This window comes from Rhincodon typus, chromosome 2 (assembly GCF_021869965.1).
Source record: "Rhincodon typus isolate 14 chromosome 2, sRhiTyp1.1, whole genome shotgun sequence".
Taxonomy (NCBI): Eukaryota; Metazoa; Chordata; class Chondrichthyes; order Orectolobiformes; family Rhincodontidae; genus Rhincodon; species Rhincodon typus.
The window spans coordinates 3,186,445-3,210,666 of record NC_063333.1 but is presented as its reverse complement, the minus strand read 5'-3'; the positions used below and the strand labels follow the sequence as shown (position 1 = coordinate 3,210,666).

At 41.5% G+C, this 24,222-nt stretch overlaps 1 protein-coding gene across 3 annotated transcripts in view; it reads right to left on the bottom strand.

Annotated features, from left to right (window-relative positions):
• The window catches only part of LOC109937349 (zinc transporter ZIP4), a 57,172-nt gene that overhangs the window by 5,770 nt on the left and 27,180 nt on the right, over nt 1-24,222 (bottom strand). The window contains exons 5-11 of one of the 3 annotated variants that reach the window (XM_020535954.2): nt 20,647-20,824; nt 18,547-18,719; nt 15,127-15,267; nt 11,684-11,791; nt 6,793-6,844; nt 6,030-6,182; nt 533-720 (exon numbers count right to left, since the gene is read on the bottom strand). In XM_020535954.2, the coding sequence (XP_020391543.2) occupies nt 533-720; nt 6,030-6,182; nt 6,793-6,844; nt 11,684-11,791; nt 15,127-15,267; nt 18,547-18,719; nt 20,647-20,824 (993 nt within the window). Of the gene's footprint in view, nt 1-532; nt 721-5,939; nt 6,183-6,792; nt 6,845-11,683; nt 11,792-15,126; nt 15,268-18,546; nt 18,720-20,646; nt 20,825-24,222 lie in introns of those variants that run through there. The other 2 variants (XM_048611886.1, XM_048611893.1) reach the window with 2 other exon arrangements.

Below are 24,222 nucleotides of genomic sequence, written 5' to 3'. Positions count from 1 at the left end.
AATTGTAGAATAGTTTCTTAAACATTTTAGTATATTTTACTGAATGCTTCAGTCTGATCTTGGTGCTTATGGCAGCCATTACTCTATTTGCGACTTAGCGGACTGTGACCTCCCAGGACATCTTAACCCTCCCAGGAGTATCAAATATTAATTCAAAGAGAAACAACAAGGCACATTATCTGACCATACCTGGCCATTGCCATTTACATGTGGCTTATCAGCTGGAGTGTGAAAATGAAATTGGAGATTAATAAGGCAGTGTGATTTTTTTAAAAACCACATTTCTACCATGGTTTGAAGGAAAATATCTACATGGATTTAGCATACTCTATGTTTAATTGAAAGCATCACCTCGTGGCATCATCTGGTGTGAGATTAAGATATTCAGGCTATAAGGATAATTTGAAGTGTTTTACAGGATATCAGCTGGATCTGTATTTTAGGTGTACAATCTTAATTAGGCACAAGTATTCAATTTCAAATATGAGCAGCAATAACCATATAAAACATAAGTACATAAAGATATATTTACCATATCTCCAAGGGCAACATATAGGAATAGTCCTGTCGCTACAGTAAATATCCATTGCTGTACTATCTCATTGGTTGCAACAGCCAATGATATGTAGAGTCCAATAAAGGCAGTCAAGGCACTGACAAAGTTCATAATAACAGCTTTCTTTATAGAAAGGCCACTGTGCAACAAAACTGCAAAATCACCTAAAGCACAAAAAAAGACAAACTCATTATTGTTGTCAAGAAATTCTAATTAAGTACATCTTGGGGTTCCCAGACATTCAAACTAATCAGATCTTAACATTTTCTGCAGAATGATACATAGTTAGTTTTGTGCACAGACTACTGTGCAGTAGTGAATGATGTGATGTCTGGATACTTAAGTATGCATGTACAAAACAATATAGTTCCTAAACAACACAATAGTCAGCAAAACCATGATGTTAGAAGACTTTTGTGCCTTTCATTGAATACACTTTCATTGAATTTTAATGCTATATTTTCACTTGGAATGGGTTAACCATTCCATTTTTGGTACAAATCACCCAGTGGTTCACTTCCAGGAAAGAAGGTAGAGGAGAAGAAACTACAAACAGGAAGGTCTCTGACAAGGTCGGATGCAAGAGAGATTAAGTAGCCAAAGGGGCAGTAGTTCAAGGAAAAATGCCAGACAAAAGTAGAGGTAACAGATATTAAAGATGTTAGAGGTGTAAAAGGAACTGTAGTACATTCATTTCTTGAGCAATTAGATAAAATGTTCTAGTTGTGATGCCATGATTTACCCTGTCAAAATTGCGCATAATTTTGAACACCTCAATAAGGTCACCTCTTAATTTTATCTCCTCCAAGGAGAATAAGCCAAATCTCTCTAAATTCTCCTTATATCTAAAATCCCTCATTCCTGATATAATTGTTGTAAATCTCCCTTGAACATCCTTCCTTAAACAAGGTGCCCAGAATTGAACACAATACTCTGAATGTGGTCTGACCAATGATTTGTAGAGGTGTAACATCACTTCCTTGCTTTTATAGTCTATGGCTCTATTTATAAACCCAAGGATCCTAAAAGCCTTCTCAACAACTGTTTCAAATTGCCTGGCCACCTTCAGAGAATTATGCACTTGAACCCTGAGGTCCCTCTGCTCCTGTGTTTCCCTTAAAGTTGAACTGTTGACCCTGTATCGTCTCTCCATGTTTCTTCTACCAAAATGCATTACCTCACATTTCTTCTTGTTGAGATCCATCTGCCAGCTGCCTGGCCATATGGCCAACTTATCAATGTCTTTCTTAAATCGCTCAGCATCATCCTCACAATTCACTATTCTCCCTAGCTTAGTATCTGCAAATTTAGAGGTTTTGTCCTCAATACCCATTTCCAAATTTTTTATATACATTACTTTAACTAAATTAAATCAAGTACCAGAATTATGTACAGTAAGCAAGTGAGCCTGTCATGCTGGAAATAAACTGGTGCAATATCAGAAATATGAAGGAATAGCCTTAAAATAGTATCTCAAACATTATAGTACTGATTTACCTTCAATATAAACACCAGAGATTATGATCTGATCTACATCCTTGCTTGCAAAACTGTTACATCTGAGAATTCCCAGTTCCGACAATGGGAGACCAGCTTAAAAAATTTATTTTTCTCTCCTCAGATACTTCCAGATCTGCTGAGCATTTCTAGAATTTTCAGTTCTCATACTTAGAGAAGTCTTCTGTTCTTTTCCAAATAAGTTCTTTTACAACTGCCTGAAAGATTAGACAGGACCTCTGTTTCATGTCTTAACCAAAAGACAGTATTGCATTTAGGTTGTAGCCTAGGTGTTTTATATAAGTCTTGGAAATTCAGCTATGAACTCATAAACTTCTCAATCAGATGTAAGAGTTTTACCGCTGAGCCACACCTGATACCACTGATGTAGAACAGTACTTTTTCAGAATGTCAGGGGAAAAGCTTCTGAATTTAAAAGGATAATTCCAGGGAATAACAACAGTGTAGCGTACAAAGAACAGAACAATGGACAAAGAATGCAATACTAGAACAGGCCCTTTAGCCCACCAAGACTGCGCCAACACATGAAGCCTTTATAAACTAAAAACCTTTTGCATCTATGTTATCCATATCCCTCTACTCCCTGCCTATTCATATTTCGGTCAAGATGTCTCTTAAACATTGCTATTGTATCCACCTCCACCCAATTCTCTGGCAGCACATTCCAAGCACTTACTACCCTCTGTGTAAAAAAACCTGCCTCTCACACCTTCTTTAAACTTATCCCCTTTTACTTTAAACCACTGTCCCTTAGTAATAGACATCTCTACCCTGGGAAAAAAGACTCTGACTATCCATTCCAGCAATACCTCTCATAACTTTGTAAACTTTTATCAGGTAAGGCAAACAATTTTAAATCTTTGGGGATGGATGGCAGGTTGTGTATAGAACACACTTTGATGATTATTGGAACATTATTGCTTTGCATTGTTCATGTGCTTTTGACATAGTATTGCTAGCAGCGATGAAGTATTTTTTGTTCATTCATGTAATGTGGACTGGGTCAGTATTTATTGACGATTCCTGTTGCTTTTGAGAAGGTGGTTGTGAGCGCCTTCTTGAACCACTACCGTCCATTTGATGTAGATAGACCTAAAAAAACTATTGGGAAAGGAGTTCCATGACTTTGACCCATAACAGTGAGGGGACATCAATATGTTTCCAAGTCAAAATGGCAAGTGGCTTGGAGGAAGCTTGTTGATGGTGAGATAACAAGGTGTAGAGCTGGATGAACACAGCAGGCCAGGCAGCATCAGAGGAGCAGGAAAGCTGACGTTTCGGGTCTGGAACCTTCTTCAGAAATGGGGGAGGGGAAGGGGACTCTGAAATAAATAGAGAGAGGGGGAGGCGATGATGGAAGGTGGATAGAGGAGCAGATAGGTGGAGAGAAGACGGACAGGTCAAGGAGGTGAGGATGAAGCCAGTAAAGGTGAGTGTAGGTAGGGAGTTGGGATGGGGGTTGGTCAGTAGGGAGGGAGGGGTGGGTAGGTGGGAGGGAAGACGCACAGGTCAAGGAGGCGGGGATGAGGCTTGTAGGTGGGAAGTGGGGGTGGGTGTTGGTCAGTGAGGTGGAAGGAGCAGATAGTTGGGAGAAAAGATGGACAGATCAAGGAGGCGGGGACAAGATAGGCTGGTCTTGGGATGAGGTCGGGTGTGGATAGATTTTGAAGTTTGTGAAGTCCACATTGAGACCATTGGGCTGCAGGGTTCCCAAGTGGAATATGAAGTGCTGTTTCTCCAGGCTTTGAGTGACATCGTTGTGGCACTGGAGGAGGCCTAGGATGGATATGTCGTCCAAGGAGTGGGAGGGGGAGTTGAAGTGGTTTGCGACTGGGAGGTGTAGTCATGCTCCACACTTCCCAGTAGCCCCACCACCCCTGGCACTTTTCCCTGCAACGGCAGGAAGTCCTACACCTGGCCCTAAACCTCACCCCCAATCCCAGGCCCGGTTCGTGACAAACGACTACACCTCCCAGTCGCGAACCACTTCACCTCCCCCTCCCACTCCTTGGACGACATGTCCATCCTGGGCCTCCTCTAGTGCCACAGCGATGCCACCTGAAGGCTGAGGAACAGCACCTCATATTCCTCTTGGGAACTCTGCAGCCCAATGGTCTCAATGTAGACTTCACATGCTTCAAAATCTCCCCTCCCCTGACCTCATCCCAAAACCAGCCCATCTCGTCCCCGCCTCCTTGACCTGTCCATCTTTTCTCCCACCTATTCACTCCTCCCACCTCACTGACCAACCCCCACCCCCACCTCCTTTCTACTAGCCTCATCTCCACCTCCTTGACCTGTCCATCTTCCCTCCCACCTACCCACCCCTCCCTCCCACTGACCAACCCCCATCCCAACTCCCTACCTACACTCACCTTTACTGGCTCCATCCCCGCCTCCTTGACCTGTCCGTCTTCTCTCCACCTATCTGCTCCTCTATCCACCTTCCATCATCTCCGTCCCCTCTCTCTATTTATTTCAGAGTCCCCTTCCCCTCCCCCATTTCTGAAGAAGGTTCCAGACCCGAAACGTCAGCTTTCCTGCTCCTCTGATGCTGCCTGGCCTGCTGTGTTCATCCAGCTCTACACCTTGTTATCTCAGACTCCAGCATCGGCAGTTCCTATTATCTCTTGTTGATAGTGAGGTCCTCCTTTAACTGCTGCCCTTGTCCTCTTAGGTGGTAATGGTTGTGGGTTTGGAAAGTGCTGTCTAAGGAGCCTTAGTGAATTATACAGTGTGTCTTGTGGATGATACACACTGTGGCAACTGAGTGTTGACAGTGGAAGGGTTAAATCTTTGTGAATAGAATATCCTTTATTGCCATTTGTACTACAATACAGAAGTATAGGAGTACAGTAAAAAGTATTTGCAATGGCTGCCTTTTACTAGCGCCATCTTAGGTAAAAGTACCTAAGTACAAATCTTACAGAGTAAAAAAAGTAGTGGTCTTACACAAAATGGATTAAAGGAAGGCAAATGTGGTGCCAATCAAACAGGATTCTTTGTCCTGAATGATATCAAGCTTGTTGAACATTGTTGGAGATGCACTCATTCAAGCAAGTGTGGAGTATTCCATCAGACTCCCGACTTGTGCTTTATAGATGATGAACAACCTTTGAGGAGTAAGGAGGTGTACTCACTTCAGGATTCCCAGCCTCCGACCTGCTGTTTTAGCCAGAGTATTTGCATGGCATGTCCAGTTCAGTTTCTGGTCAATGCTAATCGCCAGGATGTTTATAGGTATGAAGTAAAGGCATGTTTTGAAAGACATTTGATTTGAAAAACAGAAGATTCACGTTATGTCACTGTCTATTATTGGCCAGTTTAAAGAGACCTGAGAATATCTAGAGATTTCGCAGGAGGTTCAAGAATTGAAATGGGGGAAATTACTTTTAAAGAGTTTATGGAGTTTGAATCAGGACAATTGAATAAGTCTGAACAGCATTATCTTGACACTAATGCCACATCCAAAATGTACTACTGTTATCCCTGAGGTTCCTTTGGAACTCTCTTCCTGAAAAGGTAGTGCAGGCAGATTTTTTGAATATTTTAAAGTTAAAGATAATTCAATTCTTGATAAGCAGGGAGAACAGATCGGAATGTGGATTTGAGGTTATAATCACACCAGTTATGATATTATTAAATGGTGGAGCAGGCTCAACGGGCTGAATTGCACATATGAATGTTCACGTATGTGGTAAAAGGTTGATCCCTTATGAAAAATGCTGCTGTGCTTTATATTTCTCTGTTTACTTCAGTGTTATAATAAAATGTCTACTTGTAGTGAAATACTCAGCACTACTTATTCACATATTTATTTCCGTTTAATATTTAAGCATATGACTTAAAACATGGGGACCTCAACATAAAACCATGATCAGCAAAATAGCTTTCTTTCATCGAACTATCTTGAAATAAAGGAAAGTCTTATAATAATGGAGTGTTTAAAAAATACCCATTTCGTGTGGAAGTTCATGGCATAAGATTGCAAGTGTTGTGGCAAGTCCTGTCTTCCAGGAGACAGAGAAAGCTGCTCCTAGAGCCAGTCCATCTGCAAAGTTATGGATACCATCGCCAATCACTATCATATATGGAAGCACCCTCAAGCCTGTAGAGAAAGAAAAGTCAACATGTTGTGAATACACTCAAACAATCTGTTATGGTATATTGAGTAACATATTTACTCTAGGTAATTCTTATTTCCATTAGAAACAGTATTTTACCAACAAGGTAATTGTAGCTGGAAGTCCAATAGTCCAATTATCAGGGGGATATTGTAACAAAGTGCAAGTAGGTAAAACTTTATTCAGTATCATTTTTTTTCACAGATTGGTACATTGGTAGATCTGGTAAATAATGTAAGGCACATCGTGAATAGTGTCACATAGCTCATCACAAGTGAACAAACACTAACAAAGCACAGGGAATGGACACATTGTGCCAACCAACCTGTTTCTGTGTTGTAAATTCTGTGTAATTCTATGTGGACCAACAGAAATTTAAAAAAAAATAACTGCAACATTTCAAGTTAGTGATGCATGGAAATGAATAAAACAAAAGCCCTGAATTTTGTTCCTCCATCTCACTTAACTTTATGTGAATTCTAGCACATGTCTGACGAAGTCAGGCGGTAAGGTCGAGGTCATTTAAATTCAAAATCTTGTCGATCTGACAAAATTGAGATCATTCCATTGTTTAGGACTTTTAACCAAACTAACCTTTAGAGGGATGGTGACCAGAATCACTTTCCAAGGACGCTTCAGAAGCTGTCTAAACATGGGAACAGAAATGAGCGATTAATGTCTAATTGCAATCAGGGAAGAGGAAAAATTGCAAAATGAGAAGGGAACATTCAAAGTATAGAAAGGAGGTACAATAGATTTAGAAAAAAAGAGATATGAAAGAATTTTACCTGTCTCTGCTTCTCTGCCCAGAATACAATTAATCCTGCTAGGTGGGGTTACAATGCACGGCATGAGTTCAGAAGCTAGTACAAAAAGTAAAGATAAAAACAGAAATTGCTCAAGAAACTGAGCAGGTCAGGCAGCATCTGTGGAGAGAAAACAGAGTTAATGTTTTGAGTCCAGTGACCCCTGCTTCAGAATTGCTCTGAAGTTCAGCAGTTCTGAAGGGTCACTGGACTTGAAACGTTCTCTCTGTTTTCTCTCCAGAGATGCTGCCAAACCTGCCGAGTTTCTCCAGCAATTTCTGTTCTTTGTTTCAGATTTCTAGTGTCTGCAGTTCTCTTATTTATACAAAGGTAAAGATTCCTACCAGGGATGCTGCTGCCACATTAATAGCAGCAGAGACCAAGTCCTTCAGCACTTGTTGAGAAGAAATGTTTTCAGAAGGTGTTCAATAATGTTCATAAGAGATTAGCATGTAAAATTAAAGCACGTAGGATTAAAATAGTGTACTGATATTGATAGAGAACTGGCTGGCAGTCAGGAAACAAAGAGTAGGAATAAATAGGTCATTTTCTCAGTGGTAACCAGTGGCCAATGAGGTAACGGAGGGATCAGTGCTTTGTCCCCGGCTGTTTATAATATATACTAATAATTTAGGTGAGGGCATTAAGTAATGTCTCCACGTTGGCACACAACACAAAGCTAGATTGGAGGATGCACTGTGAGGAGGATGCAGAGATGCTTCAGTATGATTTGGACAAGTTGAGTCAGTGGGCAAATACATGGCAGATGAACTATAATGTGGAGCTGTGATAAGATTTGAGTGTCCTTGGACACCAGTTGCTGAAAGTAAGCACGGGGGTGCATCGAGATAATGAAGGGAGAAGGTATGTTGACCTTCAAAGCGAGAGGATTTGAGTACAGGAGCAGGGATGTCTTGCTGCTATTGGATGAGGCCACACTTCGAATGTTGTGTGCAATTTTGTCTCCTTATCTGAGGGAGGGTGTTCTGGATATGGAGGGAGTATAACAAATGTTTACTAGACTAATTCTTGGAATGCCAGGACTGATGTACAGAGAAAGACCAGATCGGTAAGGACTATATTCACTGGGGTTTTAAACAATAAGGGGTGATCTCATAAAAAACCTATAAAATTCTAACAGGATTAGACAGGGTAAATGCAGGAAGAATGTTCTTGATGACCGAGGAGCCCAGAACCAGAGGTCACAGTCTAAGGATATGGGGTAGCCCAGTTAGGACTGAGTTGAGAAATTTCTTCACCCAGGAAGTGATGGGCCTGTGGCATTCTGTGTAATAGGAAGCAAATGAGGCAAGAACATTGAATGTTTTCAAGAAGAAGTTATATATAGTTCTTAGGGCTAAAAGGACCAAAGGGTATGGAGCAAAGGCAAGAAACGTTATTGGGTAGAACAATAAGCTGTGATCATATTGAATGGTGGTGCAGGCTTGAATGGCTGAACAGCCAACTCATGTTCCTGTTTTCTATGTTTCTATTAAGAAAGAAGGACTTGAAATGTCTTCTTCCATTGGGTGAACTGAAACCCTACTACCTTCTAAATTGCAGCCTGGACAACCAGTAACTGGACTGGAAAGAAGAAAAGTTCATGTAGGTCCTGCTATGATCCAAATCCCCTTCTCCCTGCATTGCCCACTATCACCCTCATTTGCATGCAGTCAGCAGGAGAATAGCAGCCAAAAGCAGTCCTGAAAGGGCTGAGAGAGAGAGAGAGTCCTCTCCATCCAAATTTTGCAGCATTCTTGCTGTGATGTATGGATAAAGGTTTACAATGCAGAGAAAAGTCACATGGCCATTCATTGTCTATTGAAAAATAAACCATCCAACCCAATTCTACTTTCTAGCATTTAGTCCATACCCCTGCAAGTTACAGTACTTGATGTACATTTTGAGGCAGCTTTTAAATGAGTTGAGGGTTTCTGCCTCTTCTATCCTTTTAGGCAGTGAGTTCCAGACTCCTACCACCCTCTGGGTGAAAAATCCTTTCCTTATCTTCCCTCTAATCCTTTCACCAGTTTAAATCTATCCCCCCTCATCAGTGCCCACTCTGCTAAGGGAATAGGCCCTTCCAACCATTCTATCCAGGTTCCTTACAATTTTGTACACTCAATCAAATCTCCCTTCAGCCTCTCTGTTCCAAAGGGAACAACCCCAGACCATCCAAACTTGCCTGATAACTGCATTTTTCCCCTCCTGGCAACATCCTCATAAATTTCCTTTCTACCCTCTCTAGTGCAATTAGATCCTTTCTGTAACAAGGTGACCTGAACCACACACAGTGCTCAAGTTGTGGACTTGAGTCCACAAGTCTCAAGTCCACAAAGGGATAAAGATTGGTTAATGGAGTGGGCAAAAATTTGGCCGAAGAAATTCAAATGTAATGAAACTAATGTGGGAAATGTGAAGTAATCACTTTGGTAGGAAGAATAGAAAAGCAAAGTATTACTTAAAGGAAGAGAGATTGCAGAATGCTGCAGTACAAAGAACAAAGAAAATTACAGTACAGGAACAGGACCTTTGGCCATCCAAGCCTGCTCTGACATGCTGCCCGTCACAACTAAAACCCCCTACACTTCCGGGGACCATATCCCTCTATTCCCATCCTATTCATGTATTTGTCAAGACACCCTTTAAATGTCACTATAGTATCTGGCTTCCACTACCTCCCCCAGCAGCGAGTTCCAGGCACCCAACACTGTGTAAAAAACTTACCTTGTACATCACCTTTAAACCTTGGCCCTTGCACCTTAAACCCAGGGCCCCTGGTAACTAACTCTTCCACCCTGGGAAAAAGCTTCTGACTGTCCAGTCTGTCCATGCCCTTCATAGTCTTGTAGACCTGTATCAGGTCGCCCCTCAACCTCCGTTGTTCCAGTGAGAACAACTCAAGTTTCTCCATCCTCTCCTCATAGCTAATGTTCTCCATATCAGGTAACATCCTGGTAAATCTTTTCTGTACCTTCTCCAAAGCCACCACATCCTTCTGGCAGTGTGGCGCCAGAATTGAACACAATATTCCAAATGCGGCCTAACTAAGGTTCAATAAAGCTGCAACATTACCTGCCAATTTTTAAACTCAATGCCCCGGCTGATGAAGGCAAGCATGCCATATGCCTTGTTGACTACCTTCTCCACCTGCGTTGCCACTTTCAGTGACCTGTGTACCTGTACACCCAGATCTCTCTGCCTATCAGTACTCTTAGGGGTTCTGCCATTTACTGTATATTTTCCATCTGGATTAGACCTTCCAAAATGCAAAAGTACTTAGGTGCCCTGATACATGACGTCTAAAGGGTTAACAATCAGAATTCAATAAAAATCTAGAGTTAAGAGTCAAATAATGACCACAAATAAATTGTCAATTGTCAAATAATCCATCTGGTCCCTTCAGGTATTTGCATCAGTTCTATGACCCTTTGATCTTTTGTTTATGAATTCTGTGTCCGAACCACCTGTCTCACTAATATCTGAAGAAGGAATGAGACTCCGAAAGCTTGTGTTTTTAAATAAACCTTTTGGACTATAACCTGGTGTCGTGTGATTTTTGACCTTGTGCCTTGTAGACAGTGGACAGGCTTTGGGAGTCAGGAGGTGAATTACTCTTTGGCTTCTGACCTACTCTTGTAGTCACTGTATTTTTATGGTTAGTTCAGTTGAGATTCTGGTCAGTGGTAATCCCCAAGCAGGGTATTCAGCAGTAATGCCAAAGTGTGGTGGTTAGATTGTCTCTTATTGTGGATGGTTATTTTCTACTATTTTTATATGCAAATGTTACTTTCCACTTTTCTCCCCAAGCCTAGATATTGTCATGGTCTTGTTGCATTTGAACATAGACTGCTTCAGTATCTGACGAGTCACGAATGGTGTTCAATATTGTGCAATCATCAAATAACATCCTCACTTCTGACCTTAGATAAATGGAAAGTTATTGATGAAACAGCTGAAGATAGTTGAGCCTAGAGCACTTCTCTGAAGAACTGCTGCAGAGCTATCTTGGAGGTGAGACGAATGACCTCTAAAAACAACAAATCACCTTTGTAGAGATAGTAAGAACTGCCAAATGCTGGAGTCAGAGATAACACCGTGTGGAGCTGGAGGAACACAGCAGGCCAGGCAGCATCAGAGGAGTAGGAAAGTTGACGTTTCGAGTCAGGACCCTTCTTCAGAAATGGGAGTGGGGGAATGGAGCTCAGAAATAAATAGAGAGAGGAGGGGTGGGGCTGGGGAAGGTAGGTGGGATGGTGATAGGTGAGTGCAGGTAGGCAGTGGTGGGATTGGTCAGTGAGGTGGGAGAAGTGGATAGATGGGAGAGAAGATGGACAGGTTTCTTTGTATGTGCCAGGTATGACGCAAAACAACGGAGAGTTTTCCTCCAATTCCCACTGACTGCAGTTTTGCTAGGGCCCCTTAATACCACACTCAGTCCAATGCAGCATTGATGTCAAAGGCAATCACCTTCATTTCACCAAGACAACATTTGACTGAGCATGGCATCAAGGAGCCAAAGCAAAACTCGAATCACTGGTATCTGTCTGATCTTGTCTAATTGTAGGCTGAATCAAGGAGGATAATTTATCCCAAGTGAGTTAGGAAGCAAGAGTGCAATGGGAGATGCACAATCACTGGCTAGAATTTCAGAATGCACCCCGTAGTGTGACACTTACCAGTTCCACCTGGGATGTTGTCTTCTTTTCCTTCTGTTTATTCTTTTGCCCTTCTTTAAATGCCTGAAGAGCCAGCACGTGATCACAGTGATGGCCATCTTGTTCATCCTACAACCAGATACAGAACACCATGAAAACCAGAATCTGGAATTCAACTTGTCACAATGATATCGTGCATTGCCTGCCATATTGTTTGAACTCACAGAGCAGAATTTCATAACAACAGATTCTAGGATTAGTTCACAGATCCCTGTTATGGCTGAAAAGAAGACACATACTATCAAAGTTTACAAGATGCAGTCATCAGGACAGGCACAAGAGTGCAAAATATTCAGAAGGAAGCATTTTGTTCTGGATGAGAAAAAAAGTTGCTGATTCGTTGTCATTGACATAAAATCCATAGCTGAGTACAGTCTTTTTGTTTAAATTCAAAAGGCAAGTTGACTTTGTTTGCTTATGGTGTTGCCATGGGGAATCTGGCAATGAACATTGTTCTCCATGCTATTGATTGTTAGGGAAACATGCAATACCTGTAAAAGTTCCTTTTTTTTGTAGCGGCCCAGTTCCTCTGTATACATCTATATAGTTCCTAGTAATTTTAAGATGTGACAATATATGTGCCTTTAAGAGGGATTTGTTCTGTCCTGTTTCTTTTGAAAAGAGGTGTTGTAAAATTGGTACTGAGGTATCTGCTCCATGGAAATCAGAGTAAATAGCTTTGGGATTTTTTTTAAAAGTAGACAAAAGAAGCATGAGTGGGTGGAGTCAGGCTCACACAGTTTTGCTTTCAGTTGTTGAATTTGGGGTTTTGGAGTTGAAGCTGTGAAATACAGCTGTCTCCCTCTGCTGCTGCAAAAGCTTGAGTGCTCCCTCTGCTGCTAGATTCCTCCTGTTGATGTTCCTTCTCCTGGACTGGAGGAGATAGCAAGTGAGGGAAATCTGTTTTGCTGAATTTGCCTTTGCAAAAGTTCTGTTTATGGAATGCTGCTATATTGAAACAGTTGATGAATAATAGTTAAATAATATATTAATTTGTTAAATATTTCAATAGAGTGAAAGTTACACAAATTCTTTCTTTTTGTTTGTATTTTAACTGTGGTGTAAGAATATAGTGTGGCCTAGTAGTTTGGCCAATTGAATCAGTTTTTTTGGACAGCACTTTGCAATTTTTCATCATTCAGTTAGGTTGCTCATTAACAGTACTGAGCAGGATTCAATTATCTCTTCACTATTGTTTTCACTATGTCTGAACTGTACAGAAAAGAAATCTTCACATATCACATAACCCAAGAAACAGGCATCTAGAGACACACCAACCGGGGATGTTGCCTCAGGACTTCTCGTGTGAAGAATGAGTACTTTAAGAAAACAAATTACTCACAGCATGTGGGCATCACTGGCTAAGCCACCATTTGTTGGCCACCCCTAGTTGTCCTTGAGAAGATATTGGTGAGCTGCCTTCTTAGAGCTGGTGCAGCCCATATGTTGTAGGTAGACCTACAAGTTGTCATGGAGGTTGTTCCAGGATTTTGACCCAGTGACACTGAAGGAATGGTGATATATTTTCAAGTTAAGATGGTGAATGGCTTGTAGGTGCTGGTGTCTCTATGTATTTGCTGCCTTGTTCTTCTAGGTGGTAGAACTGAAGAAGGGTCACTAGACTTGAAATGCTAATTCTGCTTTTTCTCCAAAGATACTGCCAGACCTTTTGTGTTTTTCTGGCAATTTTTGTTTTTGTTTCAGATTTCCAGCATCCACAAGGTCTTTGTGCTTTTTTAAGGTTTAGATGCAATGGGCATTAGTGAACGTTAGAGTTGTACAAAGTCCAAATAACTTCTCAGTCACACACACTGATACTGATATTTTATCTCCTCATCATTTGATTTGAGCTTGTTTTTTTTATGTCCAGGTATCTAGGTTACTGGTCGGAGGTCTAATTCACCTCCTATCCCCTTGCCAGTTTCCCCTAATTGACTGGCCAACCTAACCTGGCTTCACTGCCTCAGTACTGCTTTGTCTTCCTTGTTGATGCCTGCTAATGTGAAAATCGCAGACATAACTATAATCCTGGCTCAGGTTCAGGTGGCCTTCCTGTGCACCTTGCTCAGTACTGGCAGTGGTCACTTCTCACGATGGCGCTGCCATTACTTGAGAACTGCCATCCTCTCATTGGCCAGCAGCTGTCTGAGACAGGGCTTCCTGTTGACATGTTACCTCAAGCTGATTAAATATATGTGACATAGCCATTGGGAGTGTGAGCAGGCTTGGGGAGAAAGGAACCATGGTGTTACACCCAGCTCATAGAGATGAGCAAAATGAAAACTTGTAAGAATGTGCACAGATGGAGGCAATTCTCCTCCTTCAGAGATGTATAATATGAATCATGGTGTTCAGATCATAATATCATAGAATCCCTACAGTGCAGATACAGGTCATTCAGCCCATCAAGTCTACATTGACCTTTCAAAGAGCATCCCGCCCATCCCCATAACCTTGCATTTCTAAGGTTTTGGAGTAGATTTGTAGCTCAGGTTGTGGGTGTTGAGGTTGGTTGACTCGCCAAGCTTGTTTGTTGTTCCGCAGACGTTTCGTTACCGTGCTTGGTAACATCCTCAGTGCAGCCTCTGATGAAGCGTCGGTGTGTTTTCCCGCCTGGTTTTAAAACTCTGGGGTCCGTTGCGATGGATTGCCTCACTTCCGGGTTTCTTCCGTAGTGGAATGTATATGGGGTCGAGTTCAATGTGTTTACTAATAGCCTGCTTCGTGGAGTGCCATGCTTCCAGGAATTCTCGTGCTTGTCTCTGCCTAGCCTGTCCCAGGATCTTGGCGTTGTCCCAGTCGAAGTCGTGGTTCTCCTTGTCCATGTGGATTGAGATGAGTGTGTATTGGTCGTGTCTTTTTGTAGCCAGTTGGTGTTCAGAGGCTGCACTGAAGATGTTACCAAGCACAGTAACGAAACGTCTGCGGAACAACAAACCAGCTCGGCGAGCCAACCAACCTCAAAACCCTGCATTTGCCATGGCTAACCCACTTAGCCTGCACATCCCTGGGACACCACAGGGCAATTTAGTATGGCCAGTCCACCTAACCTGCACATCTTTGGACTGTGGGAGGAAACTGGAGTACCCAGAGGAAACCCATGCAGACACGGGGAGAACGTGCAAACTCTGCACCAGATAGTCGCCCAAGGCTGGAATCAAACCTGGGTCTCTGGCACTAGATATATCCTTACATTTTCAATGAATTACTATTGTTGGGGGGTCTGGAGGGAAGTGATGGAAAATTGAATGGGTTTTACATGTGACGTGTGAATAATCACTCCTTAAAGAGATTCTAAAAGCTGTAGTTGGTGACTATGTAAATTATGCAAAAGAGAAAGCCTGTTCAATCATTACGCATATAATCAGTTCTTATATACTTTATCAAAAGAAAAAAATACTCACATCTTCATCTTTTATTAATATATTGAATATCTTCTCCAACAGGAAGAAGGTATAGATGCCTCCAATAACAGCCAGTAGCTTCCAGTTGTGAGAGGCTGGCAAGTGATCATGACTGTCCTGGTGAGTATGTAAGCCAAGAAACTGAAACAAAGATACAAAAGGAATTATTGTTTGGATACTATGTGGAGTTAGATTCTAAAACTTCCATCAAGCATTTTTGTTGAAACTGAGCCACCAACCACGCACCCCCCCTCCCCCCACCACCACCACCTTTCTTTATCTAAGCTTATCAACATATCATTTTACTTACTTTTTCCCCTTATGGGCTTATTTAATTTCCCCTTAACTATTCTAATTTCCCGTGGAGGAGAAAGTTCCTCTGAATTTTCTGTTCGATTTAGAGTGCTGATGATAATATTAAATCCATTAGGAAACAAATATCCTTGATCTTCTGGTTCCTTTATTACATGGCAACATAGAAAATAGAGAGTATGCCATTCAGCCCTTTGAGCCTGGTCTTCCTTTCAATATCGTTATGGCTGATCATCTAATTCAGTACCCTATTGTCACTTTCGCCCCAGAACCTTTGATTCATTTAGCCATTAGAACTATACCCAACTCCTTCTCGAAAACATTTAATGTTTTGGCCTCAACTGCTTTCCGTGGCAGAGAATTCCACAAACTCACCACTGTCTGGGTGAAGAATTAACTCCCCATCTCAGTCCTAAATAGATTACCCAGTATCCTTAGACTTTGACCCCTGATTTTGAACTCTCTGGGAACATCCTTTTGATGTTTACCCTGTCGAAACCTGTTAGAATTTTATAAATGTCTATGAAATTCCCCCGTCATTCTTCTCATCTCCAGTGAATATAGTCCTAAACAATCCAGTCTTTCTTCAAACAACAGTCCTGCCACCCCATTAAATCAGTCTGATAAACCTCCATCACACTCTTTCCATAGCCAGAACATTCTTCCTCAGATAAAGATACCAAACCTTTTCACAGTACTCCAGATATTTTCTCACCACAGCCACATACAATTGCAGTAAGATGTCCCTATTACTGTACTCAAACCCTCTTTCTATGAAGCCCAACATACGATTTACCTTCTTTATCACCAGCTATACCTGCATGCTTAGTTTCATTGACTGGTGTACCAGGACACGCAGGTCTCATTGCACCTGTCTCTTTCCCAATCTATCATTATTAAGATAATAATCTGCTTTCTTGTTTTTGCAACTAAAGTGGATAATTTCACATTTACCCACATTATATTTCATCTGCCATGCATTTGCCACTCACTCAACTTGTCCGACTCACACTGAAGTATCTCTATATCCTCCCCACAGCTCACCAACCCACCTAGCTTTGTGTCATCTGCACATCCAAAGAAATTACATTTAGTTCCCTCATCTAAATCGTTAATATATATTGCGAATAGCTGGGGTCCAGCACTGATAGTATCCCACTGCAGTACCCACTAGTCACTGCCTGCCACTTGGAAAAAGACCCATTCATTTCTATTTTTGATTCCTGTCTGCCAACTAACTCTCTATCCATATCAGTCAATTTTACATGATATTCTCTTATGCCAATTGGATACAAAATTGGCTTGACAGTAGAAGACAGAGGGTGATGGTGGAGGATTGCTGTTTGGACTGGAGGCCTGTGACTAGCGGTGTGCCACAAGGATTGGTGCTGGGAATGCTTTTTGTCATATAAATAATTTGGATGTGAACATAGGAGTTATGGTTTGTAAGTTTACAGACGACACCAAAGCAGGTGGTTTAGTGAACAGTGAAGATGATTATCTCAGAGTACGATGGGACCTTGATCAGATGGGCTAATTTTGAGCCGAGGAGTGGCAGATACAGTTCAATTTAGATAAATGTGAGATGTTGCATTTTGTAAAGGCAAACCAGTGCAGAACCTGTACAGTTAATGGTAGGACTCTACGAAATGCTGCCAAACAAAGAGATTGAGGAGTTCAGGTGCATACTTCCTGAAAATGAAGTCGCAGGTGGATGGGGTGGTGAAGAAGGCTTTTGACATGCTTGCCTTCATTGGTCAGAACATGCATGTTGGAGTTGGGATGTCATATAGTAGCTGTGCAGGACATTGGTGAGGCCACTTTTGGAATACTGCATACAATTCTAGTCACCCTTCTATAGGAAAGATGTTGTTAAACTTGAGAGGGTGCAGAAAAGATTTACAAGGATGTTGCTGGGACTGAGATAACAAGGTGTAGAGCTAGATGAACACAGCAGGCCAAGCAGCATCAGAGGAGCAGGAAAGCTGACGTTTCGGGCCTAGACCCTTCTTCAGAAAATTGTTATCGCTGTTGCTGGGACTAGAGGGTGTGATTTACAGGGAGAGGCTGAATAGACTGTGGCTTATTTACCTGGAGCATTGGAGGCTGAGGGATGACCTCATAGAGGCTTATAAAATCATGAGGGGCATGGATAGTGTGAATAGCCAAGGTCTTTTCCCAGGGGTGGAGGAGTCCAAAACTAGAGAGCATAGGTTTAAGGTGAGAGGGGAAAGGCCAAAAAGGACCTGATGGGTAACTTTTTCATGCAGAGAGTGGTGCATGCACGGAACGAGCTACCAAAGGAAGTGGTGGAGACAGGTACAATTACAACATTTAAAAGGCATCTAGTTGAGTACATGAATAGGAAGAGTATAGAAGGATATGGGCCAAATGCTTGCTATTGGGACGAAATCAGTTTAGGATATTAGGTCAGCATGAACAAGTTGAACCGGCGGGTCTGTCTCCGTGTAGTATAATTCTATGACTGTATGATAACTTTTGATTTCTTTACTGATTAAAAATCTGCCTCTCTCAGCCTTGAGTATACTTAACAACTGTCTCTAAAGCTCTCTGTGGTTAAAAAAATCCACAGATTCACAACCTTGTGAGGGAAAATATTCCTCCTCATCTTTGTTTTAAATGGGTGACCACTTACTCTGAGCTGTCTGGTGCTATACTCTTCCACAAGGGGAAACAACCTTTCTACATCTATCCTGACAAGTCCCCTATGCATCTTGTAGGTTTCAATAAATTTGCATCTCATTCTTCTAACTTCGATAAGTACTAACTTCTCAATGTCTCCTCAATCCCCAGGAACAACCTGGTAAACCTTCTCTGGTGCCTCCAATGCTGGTATATTTTTTCTTAGGTAAGAGGCTGTCTGCTACTGTTTGTAATGCTACATAGAGAGTCTGAATGTTAAATATCAGCGTATAAATGTCATCCAAAATTGTAGCAACTGAAAATTTTACAAAGGAATGCCTAAGATTTTTAATAACTTATATGCAGCAACAATTTACCATTTCTTTCAACTCAATAAGTTACACAATTTAAACTAAAGCATTTTTTGTTTGTGGTGTGGAAATATTATGAAAAAAGTGTGCTTACCGAAGGTATGAGATGTAACACAGCATCACCAGTTAATGAGCCCACAGCCAAACTTATGAAGAATTGTATAACATGCTGATATGCAGTGGTACAAGAGGTAAAAAGCAGAATCACAATCCCCAACACAGCACAAAGACTTACAACTAATGTTGCGATCGATCCATATATATATTCTGGAAAAAAATGGAGGCATTTTAACAATGCAGTAACTGATTTACAAAAATTAAACATTTGGACCTGAATTTTCAGAAAGCCTGAGAGTATTTCTGCCTTGATTAAAACGGAGGTGGAAGCCCAGATCTTGAAGCTCCAACCCAACATGACCTTCACCATTGTACAAGAGTGGGTGGGAACAAATTGAGTGGGCTCTAATTTGCACATCTTACGGTTTATGGAAGTAAATACATATATTGAAATACAGCTGCCTCAGGCTTTTGTGATTTTCATGAGAGGGATGTCTAAAACATGACTTGTGTACTTTACACCTGGTGGGAGGAGACTGATGTCCTTTTATAAATTGTTTTGGGATACCTTTGACGGTGGTCACATCTCCTTTGGAAGAGATCAATTGCTCTTTGGGTCAGTTAAAAGTAGACATGAAGGGGTTTTTAAAAATACACAAACTATTTGGAACGGTCATGATAGCTGTCAAGAGTACTATCACAATATCTGTCAAGAGAACTATCATTCTGTTAATGTACTTTCATTTCCAACTCTTAAGTATTTGAAATAAACTGTCTAGTCTTAAATAGATCAGTGTTTGCCATTTCCACTCTGACATTGGCTAACATAATTTTGACGGTTAGCATTAATAAATGGCTGTTGCATGGCTCATTTCACAACCTTTCATTATCACGATGAGATGCTTAGCAAATAACAATTTGATTAACTGTTCTAAGTGGATATAAACTCTTTGAAGTGGGACAGTGAATTTAAATGTTTGTTTTAGTAAGGTCTCAAAGGAAGTTGTGAAATATAGTTTTATCAATAAGTGTTTTTTTTAGCCTATGAATGAATTAATAGACACTTAAGACCTTTATTTGATCACAGCATGAGTATTGATGTCTGCCCAAGATGTAGATATTTTCTAAACAACCTGCTCAGGGATGTTATTACACACTTCTGGAGCAGGTGGGACTTGAATCCAGGCATTCTTGTTCAGAGGTGCTGCGCCACAGGAGCCATTAACTGTACATGACAGATACTGAGTATGTTGGTATTGTATATGTAACGGCCGACAGTGGTAGATTAGATGCATGGGTTAGCAGGAATTGACTCTCAATTGGCACAGTGCTACGAAGGGTCGTGAGGGGTGTTGAAGTTCATAAGTTGGCATATGAACTTTAAAGGGTAACTGAAGTGGGTAGAGGTTGGCATGGAGGGTATGAAGGGTCATGATAGATGGGTATAATTTGAGAGGGAGGGTATTAGGGGTCTTAGGATGTATAGAAAGGCATGGGTTGACAGGGTGGGGCAGGGAGAGCATCTGAGAGGTGTTATGGACTTGGAAGGCAGTCCTGGTGGGCCTGGCAGTGAGCCCAGAGTGATTCCACATCATTGATGTAGTTTTTAATCATTTTTTAAGTTTCTTCAGCCTACTTGTTAGGTTGTAGGTTCCCTGCCCTCCTTGCAACGGTCACCATTTATTAGTGTGCTATGAGGCTGCTGAGCTGCCAGATCTGTGATTTAGTCAGCCACTCTTGGGAACGGGCAATTGTCCTGAACAAAATGACATCTATATGGCAGCTTATACATGAGTAGCTGTCCATGTAATCAAATGGGTAGTCCCCACTGGTCGGCTGTATGTGTTGCTGGCACACATTTCAGGCTACTGTCATGATTACAACCATCTTTTTCGGAAAAAGTTATGCTATTTGTCTCATCTAAATGATGCACCCCTTCAGTACAGCTCCGGGGTGTCAGCCTAGACTGCCTACCTAGGTCTCTGGAGTGGGACTGCCATGTACTACCTCTGACTCAGAGGTTAGAGAGTTACCACTGAGCTGCAGCTGAAACCAAACAATTCAGACATGCATTAAGTTTTGAATACTGATATTATAAAATGCTGCAAATACCCATGATATTGCTAGAGAATCTTACTTTCTGCAGTGGTCAGCTGAAATTCATTATTATCTGTGACTTGGTGATTTCTGGTGCAGGCTTGACTCAGGAGTTGCTGGATTAATGCAGGACTCAGCTGAACAAAGTCACCACGAGAAATCATGGCATCAATTGGAATGTGATAGATGGTCATTATTTCAATGGAGCTGAAGCATTTCTGCAAACAAAGCACCGGGGAAAAAAAGCCAAAGAGTATAGCAGTTAGTTAATGCTCTAACATGTCAGTCCTCATTTTAAATTGAGTTTACAGGCTTGTTTGCATGAGGCAGTGACCAGCAAGGAGAGAATTTTATTCAGGACGGGTGTGTACCATAAAAATATGGAAGTAGGTCATTTAGCCTCCTGAATAAAAGCAAAATACTGAAGATGCTGAGAATCTGAAACAAGCACAGAGAATGCTGGAGAAGTGCAGCACTTCCAGAGAGAGAAACAGATTTAACATTGCAAGTCCAGAATGACAGTTTCCCTCCACAGATGATGCCAGACCTGCTGTGTTTCTCCAGCATTCTACGCTTGTTTCAGCCCCTTGAGCCTGTTCTGTCATTCAGTTAGATCAGTGATGATCTGTATCATAACTCCATCTGACCAGTTTGTTTCCATAACTCTTAATACGGCTGGTAATAAGTATATAAATCTCAGCTTTAACATTTTCAATTGGCCTCCAGCATCAACATATTTTTGGAGGAGATTTTTTTGGTATCATTCCTGAAAGGCTGAGTTGAATCTTCAGGTTGAATCGTAACAATTTTGGCTACTGTGCATGCCGCATGGCAGCAGAACCAGCTACAACTTGGTTAATATCAGTGGCAATGGGATACTGCCTTTAAGAGGTGACTGATTTATTGTCCATATATGGGCTTCACTTGGTGGTGGGATAGGGATCTGATCACAGGCCTTCCCATCTTTGGCCTACTGCTAGCCAAGGGGGTTCAGGTATGCCACAATCCTATCTAAATAATTGCTCTTCTCATTTCCAAGTACACCACGCTTGAGGGAGAAAGATTCTGCTCATCATCACTCATTTGGGACTGCATTACAGACTGACTTGATTTGTGTGACACGATTTATTGATGCTTAGGAAGTGCTAATTGAACTCATAAGACCATAAGACATAGGAGCAGACATTAGGCCATTCAGCCATTCGAGTTTGCTCTGTCATTCAATCATGGCTGATAAGTTTCTCAACGCTATTCTCCCGTTTTCTCCCCGTAACCCTTGTTCCCCTTGACAATCAATAACCTATCTATCTATGTCTTAAATATACTCAATGACCTGGCCTCCAACCTTCTGTGGCAGTGAATTCCATAGATTCACCACTCTCTGGCTGAAGAAGTTTCTCCTTATCTCCGTTCTAAAAGGTCTTCCCTTTACTCTAAGGCTGTGCCCTCGGGTCCTAGTCTCTCCTACCAATGGAAGCATCTTCCCAACATCCACCCTGAGATAAGGAGAAACTTCTTTAGCCAGAGAGTGGTGAATCTATGGAATTCACTGCCATAGACGGCTGTGGGGGCCAGGTCATTGAGTGTATTTAAGACTGAGCTGGATAGGTTCTTGATTATCAAGGGGATCAAGGGTTACGAGGAGAAAGCGGGAGAATGGGGTTGAGGAACTTATCAGCCATGACTGAATGGCAGAGCAGACTCGATGGGCCAAATGGCCTAATTTCTGTTCCTATGTCTTATGGTCTTATTCTGTAAGTTTCAATTAGATCCCCCCCTCACCCTTCTAAACTCCATCGAGTATAGACCCAGAGTCCTCAAACGTTGTTCATATGTTAAGCTTTTCATTCCTGGGACCATTCTCGTGAATCTCTTCTGAGCCCACTCCAGGGCCAGTACATCCTTTCTGAGATATGGGGCCCAAAAACTGCACACAGTACTCTAAATGTGACCTGACCAGAGCCTTATAGAGCCTCCTGCTTTTATATTCATCCTGCTTTTATATTCAACTCCTGTCAACATAAATGCCAACATTGCATTTGCCTTCCTAACTACTCACTCAACCTACAAGTTTACCTTGAGAGAATCCTGGACTAGAACTCCCAAGTCTCTTTGCACTTCAGACTTCTGAATTTTCTCCCCATTTGGACATTGTCCATGCTTTTATTCTTCTTACCAAAGTGCATGACCTCACACTTTCCCACGTTGTACTCCATCTGCCACTTCTTTGCCCACTCTCCTAACCTGTCCAAATCCTTCTGCAGCTTCCCCATCTCCTCAATACTACCTTTCCCTCTACCTATCTTTGTATCATCTGCAAACTTAACCAGAATGTCCTCAGTTCCTTCATCTAGATCATTAATGTATAAAGTGAAAAGTGGTCCCAACACTGACCCATATGGAACACCACTTGTCACCAGCTACCATCCTGAGAAAGACCCTTTTATCTCCACTCTCTGCCATCTGCCAAACAGCCAATCTTCTATCCATGCTAGAACGTTGCCTCTAACTCATTCTCATGCTGGAAACATGGTAGTATCATCAGTTGTAAAGGAAAAGATGAGTTAATATTTTGGATGCAGAATATTAGGCTACATTGGAAAGGTTAGCCTGATTTTCTATTTTCAGATACTGATCGATTTGACATACAATTTTGTTTAGCGTTTCTGATTTCCAAGGCTTGTGGATTTTTTTTCTCTAGGAGCTTCAGTATATTTACCGCACTGTATATGGCCCCAACACTTTTACATCTGCAGTTAGGTCACAATTTTGCCGGAAACATTTTGTTTCTGAACTGCTAATTAAGTCCAAAAATCTGTATTACAACATTCTGCTGCCCTCTGGTGGTCATGTGTTCATTCATCTTTCACAGATTGATGACTCAGGCCAAGCCCTTCATATAACGTGATAAGGTTTGATACTATCTACATTGTAAATCATTTTAATGCCCCTTAAATCTAAGGGCATCAAGTTTCTTTTAGTGCCTACAAATAGAATGAAACACAATTCTTTTTTCCTCTTCCAGCATTTTTAGATTAACTCTTAGGAATCTACACTTTATCCTGTTGTCTCATATCAGGATTGGAGGTCTGCTCACTTTAGAACAATCAGAATGCATGCAATCTGATACACTGATGTGTTGCTGGACTGCACTGTGTTCTTACAAAGCCCGGATGCGTGAAACTTTGCCAAAAGCCATCAAAACCTTTGTTGAGGTAAAGCTTGTAAACTGTCTGCAGAAATGTTTAAGTATTGCTGCTAAGCAATAGATTTGGAGGTTGGTAAAGTGGGGGCAGGAGGTGGTGGAAATCATGCACTAGTTGTTGAAATCACTCCCAAGCCTTTCGGTTATTACAAACTATTATACAGGATGTATCAATAAATGATGAGATATGAGCACTGTAGTGATTGTAATGAGGTGTTTTTCATAGAACATGAGTTCCTTGATTGGGACTGTTAATCTGGCCCAGTCAAGGAGACCTGGTTCACAAAGGGTGATTGTCAGGGATATTGACCCTGAATGCCTGACTCTGTGAGAGGCAATGCTATTGTCAAAGACTATGCATTTGTAAATAAAGGATGTTTCCGGCTTCTGAAGAGTTATTTCAGTGGCAGA